Here is a 20,382-nt window from a genome sequence, read left to right on the forward strand (position 1 = left end):
TCGTTTATTTTCAAAAACCTTACTGAAATCTACATCTTAGTGAAACTCTAGGGAAAAAAAATTACAACTGCTGTCCAGGCATCTACTTGAATAATGCAGTGTGAAAAGAGTTCTAAATATAATTAGAACATAAGACAAATGAACTTTCAGAGCAGTACTCTCAAGTATCAATTGAACTAGATCAGAGAGAGCTTGTCATTCAAATAACCTGAACCTAGAGTGGATATGTTTTGTTCTGGAAAGCAACAGATGTTTGCCTTGAGTAATCTTTGTTAGCAAACTCAAAACACAGCTAGTCCATTGCCACTTCCCGGGTGCAGAGAGCCATTGGAGGATGTGGGGTAGGTTGACAGTGTAGCTCACTTGATAGAGTGCTCACATACATGTGTGAAGCCCCGTGTAAGGTCCCCAGCACCACCATGTACTCCTACACTCCCAGTATTTGGGAGGCAGAAACAGAAGACTCAAGGTTATCCTCCGCCGCAGAAGGATTCTGCTGCAGAGGCCAACTTGAGCTGCAGGGGACCCTGTCTCAACAAAAGTGAAGTGTTAAGTGATACAGCACAGTGGGCTTTTGTAGGACACCTTCATTACACCCAATATTCCCAGGATGCCGTTTCTATTTTGACATTCCTAGCAACCAAGTTAGCAACTCTCACCATCTCTTAGTCTGTTTTGTGTTCCTGTAGCAGAATTCCATTGCTGGGTAATTGATAAAGCAATTTATTCCTCATTGTTGTGGCTGCTGGGAAACCTAGTATCAAGGACTAGAAACTGGCAAGAGCCATTACATTGTGTCATCTAAAGGTAGGATTCAGAAGAACGAGAAATAAAAGGGGGCCAGACACAGTTGCTTTGCTGTTGTGTTGTTGCTGCTGCTGGTGGCTGGAGGGGTTTTGTTTGTTTATTTCCTTGTTTGTTTGTTTGTTGTTCTTGGGTTTTGGTTTTTGGGGTGGTATGACTGGGCATTAAATCCATGTTCTTATGAACGTCAGACAAACTTTCTACCACTAAGCAATACACTCAGCTGCTGAACTCACTTTTGTAACAGTCTGCTCTCAAGAAGGTTGATCCACTCATGGCGACAGGGCCGTCCTGGTCTAGAAAATTGTTGAACACCTGATCTGTTGACACAGTTACTGTTACACTGGGAGTTGTGTTTCTAACACATGAGCTTTGGGGACTGAGGCAATCTCTGTCCTTCCTTTTTTGTCCCTCTCAATAGTTACTAAGTGACCATACTTTGCTGAGAATGGTTTCATACTCTGAGAATTAAGAGAAGAGAGTAGACAATATCTGCTTTCTTTTAGAGACTAAGTAATGTGATACATATTTTATTTCAGGTAATAGTCTGCCTTTAAAGCTCTGATTTACAGTAGATTTATTGTCTGGTATACAGTAGGTATCAAGTACTCAGTGTACGATCACATACACATGTTTAGTTGGTAATAGCTGTCATTTATAGAGCACTTGGCAATATTCTAGAAAATTTTTGTATACACATGCATACAAAATTGTGTTTAATCGTTAGCATCATCCTATAGGTATAGGATATTGTCCCAGCTAGTCCCAATCCATAGATGATCTGGCTGAATTTGAGGACAACCTGGAGTTGTCCAAGGTTACACATATGGCAACAGTGTCTTAACTACAACTTGAGTCTTTAACCATTGGAATGGTCCTCAACGTCTCTTCCCACAGTCTCCATTTCCCATTGTCCCCTAACTTCCTCCAAGGACAGTGCTACTTGCTACATGTTTTTCCTGTGTTCAGTGCCTGGGAAAACTACTTTAACTAAGTCTACTGTGAACATGTAACTTTCTCGCCTTTCTTGGGGTCACAAAACTTTGAGAAACCTAAAGGAAGTTACCCGTCACTCTGGAAGTTGTCCTGCTGATAGAAGGTTAATGATCGCACTGATGGTTAGTAGTAGTTGGAGGTAAGGGAGGGAGAGGGAAGGTTGAGTCTATAGTGTCTGCCTAGTTTGTTTCCAAGTGTTCTGACACTTTTAAATCTCTGAAGGGGCCACACTCACTAAGTCTTGCTAGAATGTCAGTTCCCAAAAGACATTGCTCAAAGCCAAGAATCTATTTCTAGCAAAGCTGGGATTCAGATGCATTTCTCATTCCCTTGTACCCTAAGAAAGGCTTGTCTGTCTGGTGATTATTTATCTCAGAACTTTAGGTGTTGAGTGACCTTCCTCTAATCCCACCACACATGCCCTTCATCTGTAGGATTTACCAGTCATGTAAGAAACCTTGGGATTAATACCATACAGAATTTGCATCTATGGTTTTACTGTGAATTCCATGTCACATTGCCAGGTACCTGTTGCTGCTGACTTCCACAAATAGCTGTCTTGGGACCTATGTCTTTCTACAGCTCTCCCAGTGAGAGACAATCTTTGTTCAAATAGATGCCCTAACTAGGAAAGAACTCTTCTCCAGGACCTTTTCCCACAGTTCCTTCTCACTGAATCATCAGCCTTGCTTCCTTTACTCTCAGCCTACATGTTCACTCGAGTCTCGCCTTCAGAAAGAAAAGGAAACAGAGGCTATTCTCTGTGTGGCTGAGACTGTCCCTCTTTCTTCTGCTCAAAGGAAAGGTCTTACTACCCAGAGATCTCCCACTACTGTGGTTTACTCTTAAATAAACACAGTATCCTAAGTACCTCCACCCTTCTCTCTGAGAAAGTGTTCATGGCTACGGTCAGCCCAAGCTTCCATTCTATCTTAATGAAGCCTCTCTCCATCTCTTAAATGTTTCCAGTCAACTGTTTTTGAGTTTGTTGGTGGTGGTATTGGTGTTGTTTTAAGGTAGAGCCTTATTATATTGCCCAGATGGGCATCTAACTCCTGGGCTTAAGATATATTTTTTCAGCCAGAGAGATGGCTCCATGGTTAAGAGCACTGACTGCTCTTCTAGAGGTTCTGAGTTCAATTCCCAGCAACCCCATGGTGGCTCACAACCATCTGTAATGAGATCCGATGCCCTCTTCTGGCATGTCTGAAGACAGCTACAGTGTACTTATATACATTAAATAAATAAATCTTTTTAAAAAAAAAAAAAGATATATTTTTTCTTGGTCTTCTAAGTTTTCAAAACCAAAGGTGTGCTCCACTGCACTGGTTCATTTGATGACTTAATCTTCTCACTCCCCTTTGTGGTTTCTGCTGTAGGTTCCTTCTTAACTCCTACATCTGCACTTCAAGTACAGTTGGATCAGGATTGTCTTCCTGGACATTTACCCTTCTGTACTGTCTCTGACTGTTCATGTCTGGAGTTACCATGGCTACAGCTCCCATTCCACCTTCATACTGCTAAATGGAGTCTCTTTCTATGATCTTAACCTCATCATTCCTTTCTCTCTCCTTTAGGATCTTTCAGGAGCATTCTAGTGTCGGTGTGGTCCCTTCTCTTCCTTCAGGCCCCACATCAGTTAGTAGGTCACCATCCACTCCACAGAGCACCACCATCAATATGAATCCAGCCTTTGTCCTCTGCTGCCTATAAGCACAGCTCAATTCTGTTGCTCTTAGATGTCCTCTCACGGTGCCATAGTCCTTTCTCAGGCATCTATCCTTTGTGTCTGCAATACTTCCCTCGTTTGCTGTATTTCTCTATCTACAGCAGTACCTAGTGCTTACCATGTCTCCAGTAAATATTTGTTTAAAAGGATGGGACTTTCTAGAATAATCAAGAGTTCATGAAAAGTATTGGAAATTAGATGGGGTTGGGGGTGTCCTTCGGGAAAACCTACAGGTTCTTATCCAGTGTGTCGGAGGGCAGTTGTTTGGAAACCACTATATATTAGCATGTAAACCATTTCATCCCTGGGTCCCTTCTCTACCTTTATTCTTACTCTTGACTATTCCTGATTACTCTCTTATACTCAATTCTCTGTCCTACTAGAAGGTGGATTTAGGTGCCTCCCATCCAAGTAGATGTCCCTGGCATGGTACCTATCAGTCGGTGTGGTTTCCTGGGTCCTTTAATTGGCTTCCAAGGTTAACTGCAAGCTCATTCAAGACAAAAACTAAACTGTACTCCTATGTTCATAGTGCCTAACCTAGCTTTACCTTCTAGCTGTTAATGAATAATGAGGGGGTATACATCAAAATTACAGCTCTCTGTAGAGTAGATGTCTTCCCACCCACCTAACCCCCTGAATATACAGTTTGAGTTTCTTGAGTTCAACCTGGGAGCCATTTTTGTATTTGAGGTGAATTCAAGTTCTACCTGCTTCAGTTAACCGTTGTTAATTAGACTAGCTGCCCAATTACTGTGTCTCAATCAAAGCATGTGTTATCAAAGCCTTCTTGTTTATGAGTCAAATATGCCATTGATGTTTAGAAGAGGAATTAGTTTCTACCTTGAATGCAAACTAGCCACAAAAGCTGCTGTATACCTGTGATAGTATTTTGTGTCTGTGTGAAATTTAAAGAGTATTGGGTTTTGATGTGCCTTTGAATGAAATGAGGCAGTATTATAAAAATTACTAAATTCTAGACAAGTACCTGAGAAGCATTATCAGATGCCTTGATTATGAAAGCCAACAGATTTTTCTCATGACATTGAGAAAAGTTTCATTATCTGCTAATCAACCTTATTAAAATGTGGATTAGGACTTAATATTCAAAACAATTAGACCCATCTCAAAGTTATTATTAGAAGTAAAAAGATACTAACACAGAGTAGCTTTAGCAAAACAGTAAAATTACAAATTTAAACATTGTAAAAAAATGGTGTTTTGTTATGAGAAAAGGGTCTAAAGCAAACATTACCAATAGATGTCATCAGTCTTTCTAGAATACCTGTATTTTCCCCACAAAGTACCTCTTTATTTTTTCTCTAACCCTCCCTGGCCATCTGGCAGAAGATGGCTTCCTCTTACCACTGAAGGTTCTGTGTCCTCTTTCAGTTCAACTAAAGGATCTTCCCTGAATTAGAGTCTCAGTTCCAATGTCAACCTCTCAGAAGAGAAGTTGGTTCGTGTGGCATAAGTCAGGAATCTGCTGCAGTCCCAACTACTGTATGTAGCCAAGGAGACAGACAGGGCCATGTGATGGAAATGTGATACCATCTCGTCCACCCAGATTCACAGGAGGCAGTTCTCAGACAAGATGGGTGGTTATGTACTAGACTGACTACCCTCTCACTACCAGACTCCAAGGAAGTATGAAGTGAAAAGTCCTCTGTAGTAGCATTCATCGGGCAATGGATTTATAGCCTGATTGGCAATGTCTTCCAGCAGTGACTCAGCGTGATGCCAGGTGCTCATGCTTCATCCTGTAGAACATAGAGAGCATAGAAATGTGCCCGCTACAGGCACTCACTGTGTTTCTATTCAGTAAGCAGAAGAAAATACGAGCTCTGCCTTCCCAGTGATACACGTAAGCAGTGAATGTCTGAATAAATCCAAAGCAAAATTGCAGTGTACAAAGAAAGTTAAAGTGGGGAGGAAAGGGAGGAGAGAGGCAGACATACAATTAGAACAAAACCTTTCTACAGGTGTTAAAACCAAGGGGGTAATGGTAATCATAAGATTCTGTTTACACTTCATCTATTTATAATTTGAGCATATACATAAACACCGAGGTTTGCATTTAGTGTAGTTCAGTGTATATTTCAGTGTAGTTCCATGAGGTTATCTGGAATCCTGGGCACCTTCCATCTATGACTCTACTGTCCTGAATCCCCTCCGTCCAAGCTAGTTCAAGGGACAAGGGTGAGCTTGAGCCAGGACAGTTCCCGAAAGCACCCATTGCCCCATTGAAATGTATTGTTGTGGTTGTGACTGAGTCACACATACCACACTTGTCTCTAAGGAGGCTAGAGAAGTGTATAGTCAGAACCCAGAAGGAAAATGGCAGTAGTAGCTTTGCTATTTGCCATACTCTGAGAATGGAGATCTGAGAGGCTATGGAAACATGAGGAAAGGGAAATACTGTTTAAAAAAAAATGGGGCAAGGGTCCTTTTTGTCTTCAAAAGAATTTTATTGAAAAATAATAATGGTTTCAAAGTTACTAGTCAATAAAAAATAATAGTTGAAATTCAGCCGATCATCTTACCTCTCTAGTACTACCGGTAGTATTAATGGTTTCCACAGACCACCTGTAACTCCCTAGTTCTCTCCTCACTGAGAAATATGGAGATGAGAGTTTATACAGGCTGGAAAGTGCTCAGCTCTAGTCAGAAGCCTGATAGGCTTTCCCTCTCTGCACCACCCACTGCACAGAGTGTTCTGCAGATGTGTTCTACACCACAGCAAACTCGCTTAGAAGATTGATGAGTGAACACTTGTTGAATACCCCCATAGTCTGACACATAGGGGGTAGTGTGCACATGCCTGTGTGTGTTTTCTGTTACTGTAACAAGAACCTGAGACAGTCACTTATAGGAGGAAAGTACGTATGTCTGAGTTGTGGAGGTCCCAGTCCCTGATGACTGCTGAGCCCTGTTGCTTAGGAACTGCTGCAAGGCAGCACATTATGGTAGCAGTGTGTGGCAGAGCAAACTCCTGCCTGTGCCCAGGAAATGAGAAAGAGGAAGAGAAAAGACCCAGGTCTTACAGGCAGTCTTCTGTGGGCGTATCTTCAGGGACTCAAAGGCTTCCCATGGAAGTTAATTCTCCCTCCACACTAGCTTAGAGCACTGAGCTCCTACCTGCATCCATGTGCCATCCAAAGTTTGTTTGAGCTCATACAACCCCTGTGTATTGGTCTTATTTTACAAATAAACTCAATCAATATGTTTGATATGGAGCTATCAAACAACTTGCCAGAGTTTGAACAGCTATTTAAGTTCACAGTTAGACTCTGTCCTATGGAGCTGTTGTTCCTAGGACAGAGTCTAACTGAACTTAAATCTAACTGTGACCTCCTAAGCATCAAGCTGCAATGCAGAAATTAAGACATCAAAGAGACAAACATCACAAGGGCTTGGGGGTGGAGTTCTAACTTTAAATAGTGGGGAAATAGAATGCTATTTCATCGTAAGTTCTCTGGGATCTAGTCCATTAATCTACATCAGAAAATAATAATTAAAAAAAAAACCATCCAGAGGTTTATATGGAGAGCTTCAGACTAGGCAGTTTAAGACCAGGAATCCTATTGTAAGCAAAACTGCCTCCATTTTTAGGGTCTTGTGCTGGTTCTGAGTAGCTCTTTCCTACTCCCATATAGCACAGAATCAGTTTTGCAGATTAGTTGTATTTGAGCTGGACATGTAACAGCTCACCAAAAGATGACTGGGCATCTGCCCTGTGCAAAACTCCACACAAATTCTTTTAAATAACCTAGTAAAGAAAGTACACTCATCCAGCTCACAGATGATGAGCAATAGAAACAGGATTATCTTCAACATGACAGGACACCATGATAATGGATCCCATCCCTCAGGTCTGGAGCTGGTGAGCCGAAAAGGAGACAGTGATGCTGGAACCCTGCATTACGTGGTATCTTTTGTGTCAGCTTTATTGATAGAACTATGTACCATATAACTTACCTATTCAGAGTGTTCCCTGAATTTCAGAAATTCTCAAAGCCGTGCAACCATCTCGACATCACTCATAGCAGGAAACCCTCTGTTAGTATTCACTTCCTGTTTTATTTTAGGCTCCCCAGCCCTAGCAACTGCAAATGGACTTTCTATTTCTGTAGACTTACTGTTTGGAATATCACATACAAATATGTTGATGTGGTCTGGTTTGTTTGGCTTCCTTGACTCAGCATGATGCTTTCCTGTTTCATCCATGTAGAAGCATGTGTCCACACATTTCTTTTTATGCCTTTGAATCTATTGTATGGACATGTTACATTATTGACTCACAAGCTGGTGATCATTCTGCTTGTTTTTCGTTTGCCTGTGTTGAATAATGCTGCTTGAACATTTGTGTACAGGTGGACATGAGTTTTTGTTTTCACTTCTCGTGGTGTTTATCTCAGAGCACAACTACTGGGTCATGTGGTAACTCTATGTTTATCCTTTTTAGGAACTGCCAGGCTGTTTCCCCACAGCGAGGGCGCCATTTTACATTTCCACCACCAATGTGTGAGGGTTCCAATTGCTCCACGTCCTCTCCAGCACTCGTTACTGCCTGTCCTTCTTACTGTAGCCACTGTAGTGGGTGTGAAGTGGTGTCTCATTGTTTTGCCTTAAATGTCTCTGATGGATTGATTTTATGGTATTTATATTACTAATATAGGGCAGAAGTTTAAATCTGATTCTTTGATATGGAACCCACTGGATTGGTTTTTCTGAAGCAACACCATAGTTCTGTATGAGATAAATGTTGTTCTTGAAGTTATACTTGGAAAAAAAGACACAAGGTAAAATAACTTGGGATGAAGACAACACACTTACCTGGGACATTTCTTTTTCAGTATGAATTCATCTGCTGTGTTCCTTATCAGAGCTACTAAAGGACTATTATATGACATTTGCTGGATAATCCAGACAGCACTTTGGTTAAATCCACAGTATGGTGTCACTAGGTAAACACTTGAAAATGGAAATGTGTGTCTCTTCTGGTTTTATCAGTTGAGATTAAAGGTGGTTTATTGCATAGGAAACCTTTTCTCCACCACTCTGTATCTCAGTGTGGGCCAATAATCTGTCACCTGAAACTACTTAAAATAGGTTGGGCTTTCTTGACTGTCCTGTTGCTGTGATGACATCAGGATCAGACTGCAGAGGGAGAAAAGGACATTTCTCTGAGTCGCTTGACTCCTTGTTCTTTGTCTCCAGTTAAGAACACTGCCCTTTTCAGCCCTTACCTTTGTCTGGTTCTCAGATGTTTTCTACACCAAGAGCACTGTCTGTCTCTCACACTGTGGAATTCCTAGTCTGGTCATAATTGTCTCTGTCAAGGAAAGAACACCATGTGCAGCTTGGCAGTGTGTGAGTCTCACTAGGCTTAGATATGTACAGGATAAGGAGGGGGCTGGTGGAGGAGAAAAATAATCTCCAACCATAGTCAGAAGTTGCTTTCTCAGGATGCCTCCGAAAGCTCCCCCAGGACAGATAACTTCACAGGAGACCAGTCCTCCCCTCTGGCACATAGAGAGCCTCACCCAGAGCTAAGCTTCCTGTGTGCTGTGCATTCCTGACTGCATCTGGCACTGTTTGCAGAAGGCCTGCAGGGGACCATGGAGAGAAGAGAAATTAAGAGTAGATAGTTCCTCCCTTCCTAGTTTCTGCCTCTGCCTTATCTGTTACTCAACTTAATGTGGGCCTGAAGCTCAGCTGGGGAGGCTTGAATTCTGCCACCCCAAAAGTAATGGGAGGCTGCAACTTTAAAGACTTAAGCTGCTGTAAGCCTTTGTGAATCCTCTTTTGACACTTTCTTCTTGATTGAAATACCGCTCTGGGTGAAGCAAGCACATCATGGCTGCTAAAGATTCTGAACGACTGGATAACCCTGGACCATGTGCCTTCAGAACAATTACAGAGGAACTGGATAGTAATCATGTTATGTTAGTAGGAATGGTGGTTTGGTTTTGACTTTTGTAAATGACGAGCCCTCAAGTAAGAGAGAGATAAAGGATGGCAGGCCTCCTGTGTGCTGAGGTTGTACATAGCTGTGCCAGCTCCAGTGCAGACTCCATGGTCAGGACCTGCCTGCCATATCCCACACCATCTGTCTGTGACCTGACTAGTGAATGTGGCTCCCTGCTCCCAGGTCCTAGTGGAGAGGAGGGGCTACAGAGGGCTGTCCAGCAAGAGCTTGCCCACATTAGGAAGCCAACAGATGGGTTTGCCTGTGCTAGAGCTTATTGTTGGTTGGACTTTGAGTTTTCTTGCAGCAATTTTTACAGGAAGCTTCAAGCTCCTTCCCTCACATTCCCACACAGAAGGGGATGATGGCCGAGGAAAGTAGATTAATTTGTTCCTGTAACAAAATTAATGAATGTGCTTCTGTGGAACAAAAATGGATTTGAGATTTTGCTTGTTCTTTTCTATTATGAAATTGAAATAAAAGAAGGAATGTTACCTGTACTGATTTTCTTATTTCACATGGAAAATAAGAATATGTTTAGAGCCTGAGCGAGTATCTTGTTTCCTCTCCTGCTGCAGACATTGTTATCCACAGTCACTGGCTCAGTGAAGTTGTTATCTCTTTACTGGACCACTGTTCTATGAGGGTTCTAAAAAATCTCTCCCTCTCTCTCTCTCTCTCTCTCTCTCTCTCTCTCTCTCTCTCTCTCTCTCTCTCTCTCTCTCTCACTCACACACACACACACACACACACACACACACACACACACACACACACTTTTAACAATCGCTTGCTCCATTCTGATTTGTGTTCTCTCCAGTTAAGGTGAGTGTCTGCATGTGCTGTGACTAACGCTGCCCTCCTGTAACACCTCTCTTGGAGTCAGCATTGCCCCGGACCTTCCCTCACCCATTCCTCCCCACCACACACTCACAGAAGCAATTCTTTCATCTGCCCCTAAATGACCCCTGAGGTAGAGCATGCTCTGAGTCTGGCACCTTGTTCCATTTTCTAGTAGAAACTCCTGAGTTTGGAGAAATCGTAGGTTCTTTGAGTCTTGTCCTTAAAAGTATTCCTTCTAGGGTGACACACAGTGAAAATGAGGGTGGGGTGCCTTAATTAGGAGGCTTTCGTTGATTGCTTCCAATAAGTAAAGCAATTATGCAGTGTATCGGAATCTGAATATGTATGCTTTGTAATATTAACCCTTGATGTGGAAGAAGTAGCCTGGGCTTTGAAGTCAGGTAATTGCAAAAATGATGCTGACTGGGTGCCAGGCCCTGTTGCAAGCACCTTTATAAGTTAGTTCACTCACTCTTACCTTGGCCCTCTAAGAGTACTCTATTAATATGCCCATTTCATGGATAGGAGGGCGCCTGAGGTGGGATTGAGAACGCTGTTGTGAGTGTGGGAACCAGCAGTTGAAATCAAGTGTCTTGTCTGGGTCCAGGCTTCCAGTTCCGGTGCTACATTTCATTCGCCAGGTAGCCCTAGTAGCTAAACTGTCCTCACAGTACTTTGTTCACCCATAAAAATGGGCAAGGCTCTTTGAAGAATTAAAAGGAGAGCAAACATTGCTCTTGCAGAGGCTCTGGGTTTAGTTCCCGTTGTCAGACAACTCACTCTGTTGTTCCTGTAACTCGTGCTTAGGGGATCTGTGCTGCCTCCTAGCTTCCATGGTTACCTGCACCCATGCCTGCACAGCACACACAGGGACATGCACAGAATTTAAAGTAAATACATCGTTTCTTTCAAATTAAATGGCGTACTTATCAAGCATGACCAGAGATTCTTAATGGTGACTCTATACCTAACTCATTTGTGGGTTTCTTTTTGTTTTTTGTTTTAGTTTAGGCCCCACCCAGAGAACTCATGATTCATTTTAATAACCCGTGGTTTGTGGTCTCTTGTGACCAATTTAAGATCCCTGTTAGAATCACTTCAGAGTAAGCAGAGTGGCTTTTTAAATGACTCTTCTTGATGACTGTACACCTCGGTTCAGTGTTAGTCAGCCTGGACTAAGACAGGGTAATGGTAAAGGGCCAGCCTCATATCCTGTGTCAGTTGTTCCTCACATACATATGATGCTAAAAGATAGCATATTTTATGAATAATCAACACAACAGAAAAGGAATCTGTTGGTCCCCCTTCCATTTGATGGCTTCTCTGTTGTGACCCAGTGAACTATCACAAAAGTAAACCTTTAAAATACTTAGAGTGTTGCCCACAAACATTTTACATTTTTAGGTCTGCAAACAGTAGACCTCAAGAGGGCTTAAATATTCTGAATGATACAGGCATCTCATCACCAGGTCCCTTACTCAGAGGAGGAGGCACTTGTCAGCATACTGCTTTCCAAAAGAGAGAGGAGCTCCCCAAAAGAACAGTTATCCATGCAGTGTTTTATATAATGAGAGTTTGAGGTAATTGCTGTGTTGGGACTGAAGCACTTTTGATTTATAAAGCAAGCATTCATTTAAGAAAATGTCACACAACTTGAAGGCTGTTATCTGAGCATATGATTTTAGTTTTCTTTTGCAGGACCTGACTAACTTCAAGGCCATGCCATTTACATCTCAGGCTAAGCCAAATCAAAGGTGACAAGGCAAATTAGTGACCTGAGTGGCTGTGTTATCTCAACAGGGTGGTACTGTCCCATTTGACAGTCATTTATTGAGTGCTTATAAGACACTTTGATTCACATGTTCAAAGGATACTGTCCCAACACTTAAGGACATGGGAGAGGGAGGCAATGATGTTCAGCTGGTGCTAATGGTGGAGGAAAATATAAATAGGCAGGAAGGGCCCTGGACCGAGCCAGGAGTAGAACAGGGGAAGGGATAGGGTTGAGCTACAAAGCTTCCTGCAGGAGAAACAGCTATAGTAATCCCTAGAGGACAGGTTACTGTGAAAGAAAGAACCTTCCAGATGGTCACTCATGGACAGTGAAAGCATCCTGCCTAACCAACATCACCCCAGCTGCAGGTAATGCCTGCTAAGACCTACTGGCTTCAGTCTTAGACGGCCTTTTTAGATGTCAGAGTGATCTAAAAGGAATAAGATATTTGGGACTTTCCATTTGGCCTCTGGTGTTTGTCACCTACTCTCCTCCATTCACCACATGACATGAGTACGTTGGAACAGTCTACACCCTCAGCAGTTAGGCCACTGGGAAAGGGGACCCATGGTACACTCACCAGCTGCAGTAAACCTTATCCCCAATGTCATTGGAATTGATGATGACCGGACTCCTGATGTCCATGTCAGTGCCCTTTTGCAGACTAACCTCTCTAGATTTGGCTCTCTTCTCAAGGAATAGTAATAGCTCCTTACTATACCACACTACCCTGTGGACATGGGGGTGGAGTCTGACACTGAATGAGCTCACTCCTGGTGGCAGCAGGAACAATTTGTTAGTTGTTAAGGGACAGAGTCCCAGTTTCTTCCATGTGGGACTAAAACACATACAAGGACTTCTGCAGTCCAGAGCTCCATTTTCTACAGATACTACATTATCACTCATGCCAGTGTGTCCCTTACATGGCCAGTGCCAGTCTGCTATGTGCCAGACACTGTTCTCAGCACCTGGGATAAACTCGGGAATCAGTCCACACAGAGTCTGAGCTCTGCTGGGGGAGTCAGCCTGGCACATTTTATGACTGGAGAGAGAGGAAGAAAAAGAGATCAGAACAGAGCTTACAAGGCCCAGATGGCACACTTGAGGGCAGAATGAACAACTACTAATGACTATTAAGCTTGTAGGTGATACTAGACACTGGGGTTTTCTGTTTTATTTGAAATTAGCAGATAAAGCCTTTACATAAAGCAGATGACAATGTCTCCAAGCTTGCAAAGACAGTGGATGAGCCCAGGGTTCTATGGTTTTGAAATGTACCTTGGTAGAAGGATGTATGTGTCACAAGACTGCATGTGGCCTCTGAGTTAGCCCCTTGTTTAGGAACTAGGTAGCAGTTTGGAACCTTTGCTTCCAGAAGGCCTGGACAAAGACTCCAGCCTCACAGTAATCACTATGTGGGTGTTTTTCCAGGAGCACCACACAGGTCCACAGTCCAGCTGCAGCTTCCCTGCCCATTTTTCAAGACCTCAGCATTGCTGAGTGCTTGTTAAGGGCAGAGGCAAAAACTAAAATTCAGAAGATTCCATTTTCCTATTCCTGGTTATGCCAGACCAGAAACCAAGGTGGCTTTCAGAGCAGCTGTGGTGACCCGTGGACCTGCACTTCAGCTGTGAGTCACAGTAGTAGCCTGTGGAAACTAGCAGACTCCTTGTTCTACAAGATGTTGTTCCCAGGGGACACCCCCCAAAGTCAAGTTGCTTGTTTAAGACCAAACCTCAAGGTAAAATATGAAGGACAGACTTATTTGCAGCACAAAATGAAAACCTGCCTGACAATCTTAATTCTTACTCTACTGATTTGAAATTTATGAGACCATTGAAGGAGCTGAGCCATTAAAGTATTTGATGATGATGATGAAGATAATGAAGATGATGAGAAGATAAATCAGTCTTACTATTTAGCTGCCTATTATTTATTAGTGCTGCCACCAACGGTGCAGATATAAGTGACCACTGGCTTCTACCCCTCTGCCTGTAGGTAATTTCTAAGTACTTAGGGTGTAATGTAACTACCCTGGGCTGTGTCCTGATTCCAGCTGCTATACACAGAACCAATTTCAACTTACCCAGCCAAAAAAAAAAAAGAGAGAGAGAGAGAGAGAGAAGAGACTAAAACAAAGAATAGTGTGGACAGTGAGGGTAATTCTATCCAAATTTCCAGAGAGCTCAGCCGACTGTTCCTCTCAGTTGACCTCAGCTTCCTATTGCTTTCTCCTGTCTCCCAGTGTAAGATTTCATTGTATCTGCTGCTTACATATAACATTTTCATAACAGCATAGCCCTAATGCTATATCTGCTTGCTGTGAGCAGAGAATTAGCAGTCTTTCCATTATTACAAGAAACATCAGCTGTGCTTGGTCTTACCAAGGGCTCAGTTTTCCTTTAACTCCTATGATATTTTCATCGTGTTCTTTGGCTATAAAGTTTACCTTCTAAAAGAGATACAAGTCATTGTAGTGATAGATGTACCGGCCTAAGTCAAACCTTCTGTAAATTCCAGAATCTGACAAATTGAAATCTTAGGCCAGTTATTGGACTTCTGTCTGCAGTTTTTCAAATCTGTAAAACAGACAGTGATATTTACATAATTGGCATGGTGATGTTTAAATGAATAATTAAGATCCCGACAAGCACATGGAGATAATGTCCAGTGTCATAATCCCCACAGTAAGTATGGGTGTGCACAGGGTATAGGTAGAGAGATGACATCATCTATATGGTTTTAGAAAAGATGGCCGTGGGACTGGAGAGGTGTCTCTGTTAGTTCAGCGCTTGCTGTACTAGCATGGGGACCTGTGTTCAGATCATCTGTACCCATGTGAAAAAGTCAAGCATGCTGGCCGGCCCAGGTCTGTAAGTGATCCCAAGGCTTGAAAGGTGCAGACAGGAAGACGCCTGGGACTTTCTGGCCAGTAAATCTAGTCCAGTTGGTGAGTTCCAGACTTGATGAGAGTTTGACATCTTAGGGGAAAAGGATAATAAGGTGGAGATGGATGTAGGAAGATACCCAATGTCAGCTTCTAGCCTATTCACAAGTGCACACAGAAAATAGAGATTGCTTTGGTGTCTCTTTGTTGTCTGGCTAAACCATAGCAAATTTGGAATAAGGAGGCACTGGTGTATTACAGAAATGAGGGCCTGAGTAAAAGAAAATGGCAGTAATACGCATGGAGTTCAAAGGAATCAGACTCAGCTCAGTCTGAGGGCGAGCACGTTCACCTGCCACTTCACTGGCCCAAGGCTTGTCAGTTTTCACAGTACCGTGGACAGGACATACGGACCACTTGGCTAAGGGAGCATGGGAAGAGTTTCAGTTCTGCAGCTCAGGGTAGAAGGGTGGAAAGGTTTAGCCACCTGGGGCAGAGAGTAATAAAAGGTACTGCTGCACTACTGGCAGAGATTATATGCCTGGCATGGAGCTAAGGAACTAATGTACTACTTAGTTTAGTCATCACAACAAGTCTGCAGGGGTAAGCAGTGGCTTTTCCATTTTACCACTGTGGAAATGTAAGCTCAGGGGAACCCAATGCCATGAGGTAAGACATGAGGATAGACATGTGGGACAGCAAAGGCTACCTTTAAACCACTTTAAGTAAACTCACTCTGCAGCTTACAGTGGCCTGAAACTTAGTATATAGTCCGATCTGGCTGCAAACTCACAACAGTACTCCCACATCAGCTTCCCAAGTGCTGGGGTTGCAGGTGTGAGCCACCAGACTGAGCAGAGGGGGAATTCTGGTTCAGAAAAAGCTATACTGGAATTGCTGGTGTTGGGCAGAGGTCTCTTGAAAGTGGCTGGGAAATCAGACTGGAAGTTCGAGAGAGAGGGGGTTAGGGTAGAGGTGGGGGTGATGGGAAGATAGGAGCCTGTGCTATGAGGCATGCATGAGGCCCCTGTGCCGGGCTCAGAGTAATTGATTGGAGAGAAGCATAGCTCAAGCAGGCGAGGGAGGACTCAACTAGTTTTGGACTTTAGGGATGCACATGCTAATGAGAAGTGTAAGCTTTTTCTGGCCAAGTTTTGGCATTGTTCTTTAGTGTGTAGACTTTTCATCAGCACTGTATTGAACTGTTCAGTGTATAGTTATTGTTAGAGCTTAGTCCCAGAGTAAATAGACTCTGGGGGAGCCATCAGTACAAAAGCTATTAGACAGTGCTGACAAGGCATTATCAGTTAGAGCTTACCCCAATTGTTGTTATGAGGCATTCTTAGAGAGTTCTACATAAGTTTAGTCCCAAAGCCAGGCTCAAAAGCTAAAGCCAAGGAATTAGACTCTTTCCATTTTGAAAGCAACACTACAGGGAGTTTTGGTCTCCCCTCCCATCCCCTTCCTCTTTTGGAACCTCACAGCCCCACTGAAACTCTGTCCCTTTTCCACACATATTAGATCAAACATGTACTCTGAAATTTTGTATATCTTTTCCCGGGATGCATATTTTTCTGTGAGACCCACAGAAACCAGTAAAACAGGAAAGCAGCACATGCCTTTTCCGCCAAGCATCAAATCAGAAAGCTTTGGGCCTTAGGTTCATAAGAAATAGTCTGATTTTCCATTATAATAGCCTTTACTTTGATAGGCACTCTTCACTTTAAGAGGTTTTTCTTGTGTTAAACCTTGTTATCACAGAGGTCTAGGGTGCTAAAAGGATGGCTAAGCAGTTAAGAGAGTTCACTGTTCTTGTGGACAACGCTGGTTCAGTCCCCAGCACCCACATGAAGGTTGCCAGCCAGCTGTAACTTCACTCTCAGGGGAGCTGAAGCCCTCTCCTGGCTGCCATAGGCTCCTGCATGTACATGTTTATGTGTATAAGCTCACATAGAGAAGCATGCACATAAAATGAACCTTTTAAAAATTCACAAAAGAGAGCCAGGTAGTATTGGCACACACCTTTTAATGCAGCACTTGGGAGTCTGAGGCAGGCAGATGTCCAGTTTGAGGCCAACCTGGTCTACAGAGTGAGTTCCAAGACAGCCAAGGCCATACAGGGAAACCCTTTTCAAAAACACAAACAAACAAACAAACAAAAATTGAAAGAAAGGAAATTCGTAGAAAAGCAGAGGCCCTAGGGTTTGAATATGTCGGTTTGAATTCTTGCTTCACTAGTCTCTGTAGGATGCTGGTCAGCACACTTAGCCTCTGTGTCAGCCCTCAGCGAGGTGTTAATAGTGCCCACAGTCCACAGGGCCTGGTAAGGATCAGTACTATCATTCGTATACACAAGGCAGGGCTCTTAACAACGCAGCCACTGTTGGTGAGGGTTTCCCAGCCCAGATCTCTCCAGCTCTCACCTAACGTGAAGAAAGAATATACCGTCTGGCTCCACTTTGTGAGCATCTAGTCCATCACTTCCATGCCAGAGAAGAGAAGCTCTCTACTTCTTAAAATGGAGGCCTCCAAGCGAGCTTGGTGACACACACTTGTAATCACAGTACTCAAGTGGCAGAACCAGGATGGAGCTGTATAGTAATACCTTAATTTTTTCTCTCTCTCTCTTCTCCCCCCCCCCCCTTTCTCTCTCTCTCTCTCTCTCTCACACACACACATTAGAAACACCACCCACCCCTTCCTTCTAGTCCCACACAATATGGTCGATTTCAAAGCCTGCCAGTCTCGAGGACTGAAGAAATTGCTCAGCAGTTAAGAGCTGCTCTTGCAAAAGCCTGAGTTCAGTTTCCATCTCTGACATCAAATGGTCTGTAACTCCAGCTCCAGGGCATCTGACACCCTTTTCAGGCCTCTACAGCCACCTGAATATATTCATACAAAAACATACACATAAATTTAAAAAATGACTTTTAAAAAAAGAAGGCTGACAGCCAAGAGATAGGGCTTTCAAAGTATGGCTGTAGCAAATGTCTTGTTTATCACAGACACAATGGACAAGCAAGCAGCCATTGTAGGGGAATGCAGTTTTCTCTCTGTAACTGAGTGAGATTTTCCAGGAGACCTTATGAGCTGCAAGTTGACAGCCCCATATGACATGTCTGTTAGGCTCCCTTGGCACTCATGGCAACAAGAAACAAACCCTGCAGTTTTAAATAAGTAGTTGGAGAGCTCAGAGCAGGTGGCCATAACTCGGTATGAAGCCACCAAACACCTCATCTTCCTGACTGACACCTTTCTAAATTCCCCCCAAAGACTTCACCTCAGAATACCTAAGTCTCGAAACAGCTACAGGCTTGGCATTGTTAGCGAAAGAGGCCTGTTACCTTCTTGGACCTCTCTGAAGGTCCCACAGGCTAGATTTACAAAGAGTCTTTTGACCAGCAGCAGTATAAGTGACTTTACAGAAAACAAGCCCGTGCTTGTTGTTTCCTTTCCGCGCTGTAAGGGTTAAGAGTCATCACTGTGGTCACCAAGGTCAGACACCAGTTCTCAGTGTGCTGGTTCCAGCCACAGATGTAAACGTTTGGGTTGGCCAGGGGAGTTGTGTACACATGTGTCTGTTGGTTGCAACATACACTAGTTAGAAGGATTTACATCAGAATCGGCATTTCCAGCTTCTTTCAGTACCGTCTCTGACAACACAGGCTGGACATGTAGAAGCTGTCTGCCTAAATGCTATGGAGAGCCCTCATTGGCCCTTCCACCTTGAAGTAGCTTCAGCCTGGCCTACTTCTTGTGTGCAGGTTTAGCCGTGTTCCCATAGAGCCGTGTGCCATTTCCCTACAATATGGAAAGCACAAATTTTCCTCATCACACTCCTGACCTAATTTTAACAGGGTGCCAAACAATGAGTCTCTGGCCTGCAGTGTGATTTAAGATATAAAATCCTAGGGGAAGCATTCTTTGGTCGTTTCTCTTCTAAAGTCACACAGTTAAAGACAATCCCTACCTGCTGGTGTTTCTGTGTCACAGCTCTTTTCCCTTTGACCTTTTCAGGGTACCATTTTCTGCCCCGTGGTTCCTGTTAGCTGTATAGGCTAACCAGTGTTTGACCCTCAGTCCTTAATCATCCTCTTTTGGCCACTAATGGTTTGAGGCTCTAGGCTGTGTGTGGGGAAGGAAGGGAGTGTGGAGCCACAGAGGGGAAACAAGATACCTGTTTCCCTTCCACGGACTTGAAAACTGAGTCATGAGTCCACACAAAGGTAGTATGAACACGTCTTTGCAAATCACTGGATCAATAAGCTATTTGCCCCCGCCCTTACACACACCTTTTTCACCCATTATAAGGACAGCCCCTCTCTTGGTTCCATTCTGGCTGCCTAACCTCAGTTGGCAAAATCTGCCCTTTTCCTACCACTTCATTATTCTCTGGCCACCTGCCAACCACGTGAGGGCGATTTGAACACTGCTGAAAGCAGGCAGCACATGGAATCCTTGGAGGTGCTGACATGTCACGACCATGAGGAAGCATGTCTCCTAGAGCTGCGGGTCACACCATTCCACTGTCGTCATAGTTCACTTTACCGTCACAAGGGTTTTGTGCATTTCTTCAAATTCCCATGACTCCGATTTCACATGAGGTCGTGGACTTCTCAATCAAAACGTTGCTCATAGCTTTGGTAGGTCTGAAATTTCAGAGTATTGAGCAAGGCCCACATTGTGCTAGAACATGATCTAATAAGATTGGACTGTCAAAACAAGAAGCAGCAGTCTGTGGCTAAAAGGTTTTTAGGCAGGAAATTTGTCCTGTGAGAACCTCCAAAAGATGATAAACATGTAGGCTGGGGGCCGAGTTCATTTTCATCTCTCACATGAACTTAAGCAGACTGGAGCAGAGGCAGATATCTTCCTCTTGTAGATAATATCTTCCGGTTGGGAAACTAATTGGTTGTGTAATTAGCTGTGTGAAACATCAGGAAAATATGTGAGGCATTTTGTTAGGACCCTACAGTGTGCTTACTTGGGACAGAGCCCCGAAATGTCAAACAGAGACGATGTGTCACTCAGACTACAGTCAGAGCAGGAGCTCCTTCTCCGGCCTCCCAGCCGTGAGAGGCGGCATGTTATGTAATGTTTTCTGCAGCTTGGTCTTTTCATCCTGAAATGAGAATTGGGACATTCTAAGAGTGTCATGGGAGATAAAAGGAATATGTGGCTAATGCGTAGAGTGGTGGCTGGTAGGTGCTGGGCCAGTGTGCGTGTGCATTCCGATAACACTGCTCTTTGTGGCTGCTCACTAGAGGAAAAAGGTAAACTTCTTGTTCTCTGTGCCAGGGTTCTTCTCAAGAGCACATCTCAGTGAAGGCTCAGGTCAGGATGGTCCTGGGAACGAGTCACTGTACCTCACTTTGGTC

The 20,382-nt window shown here is 43.5% G+C and overlaps 1 protein-coding gene across 5 annotated transcripts in view; it reads left to right on the forward strand.

The window, feature by feature from the left end:
- NSMCE2 (NSE2 (MMS21) homolog, SMC5-SMC6 complex SUMO ligase) overlaps positions 1-20,382 on the forward strand; it is a 213,477-nt gene that overhangs the window by 149,063 nt on the left and 44,032 nt on the right. The window contains exon 5 of one of the 5 annotated variants that reach the window (XM_080939393.1): positions 7,995-9,815. The exons of the other annotated variants lie outside the window; for them this stretch is intronic. Coding sequence (XP_080795519.1) covers positions 7,995-7,996 — 2 coding nt within the window. The 3' untranslated portion in view covers positions 7,997-9,815. Of the gene's footprint in view, positions 1-7,994; positions 9,816-20,382 lie in introns of those variants that run through there. 5 annotated transcript variants of the gene reach the window in all.

This window comes from Micromys minutus, assembly GCF_963924665.1.
Source record: "Micromys minutus genome assembly, chromosome: 27".
Taxonomy (NCBI): Eukaryota; Metazoa; Chordata; class Mammalia; order Rodentia; family Muridae; genus Micromys; species Micromys minutus.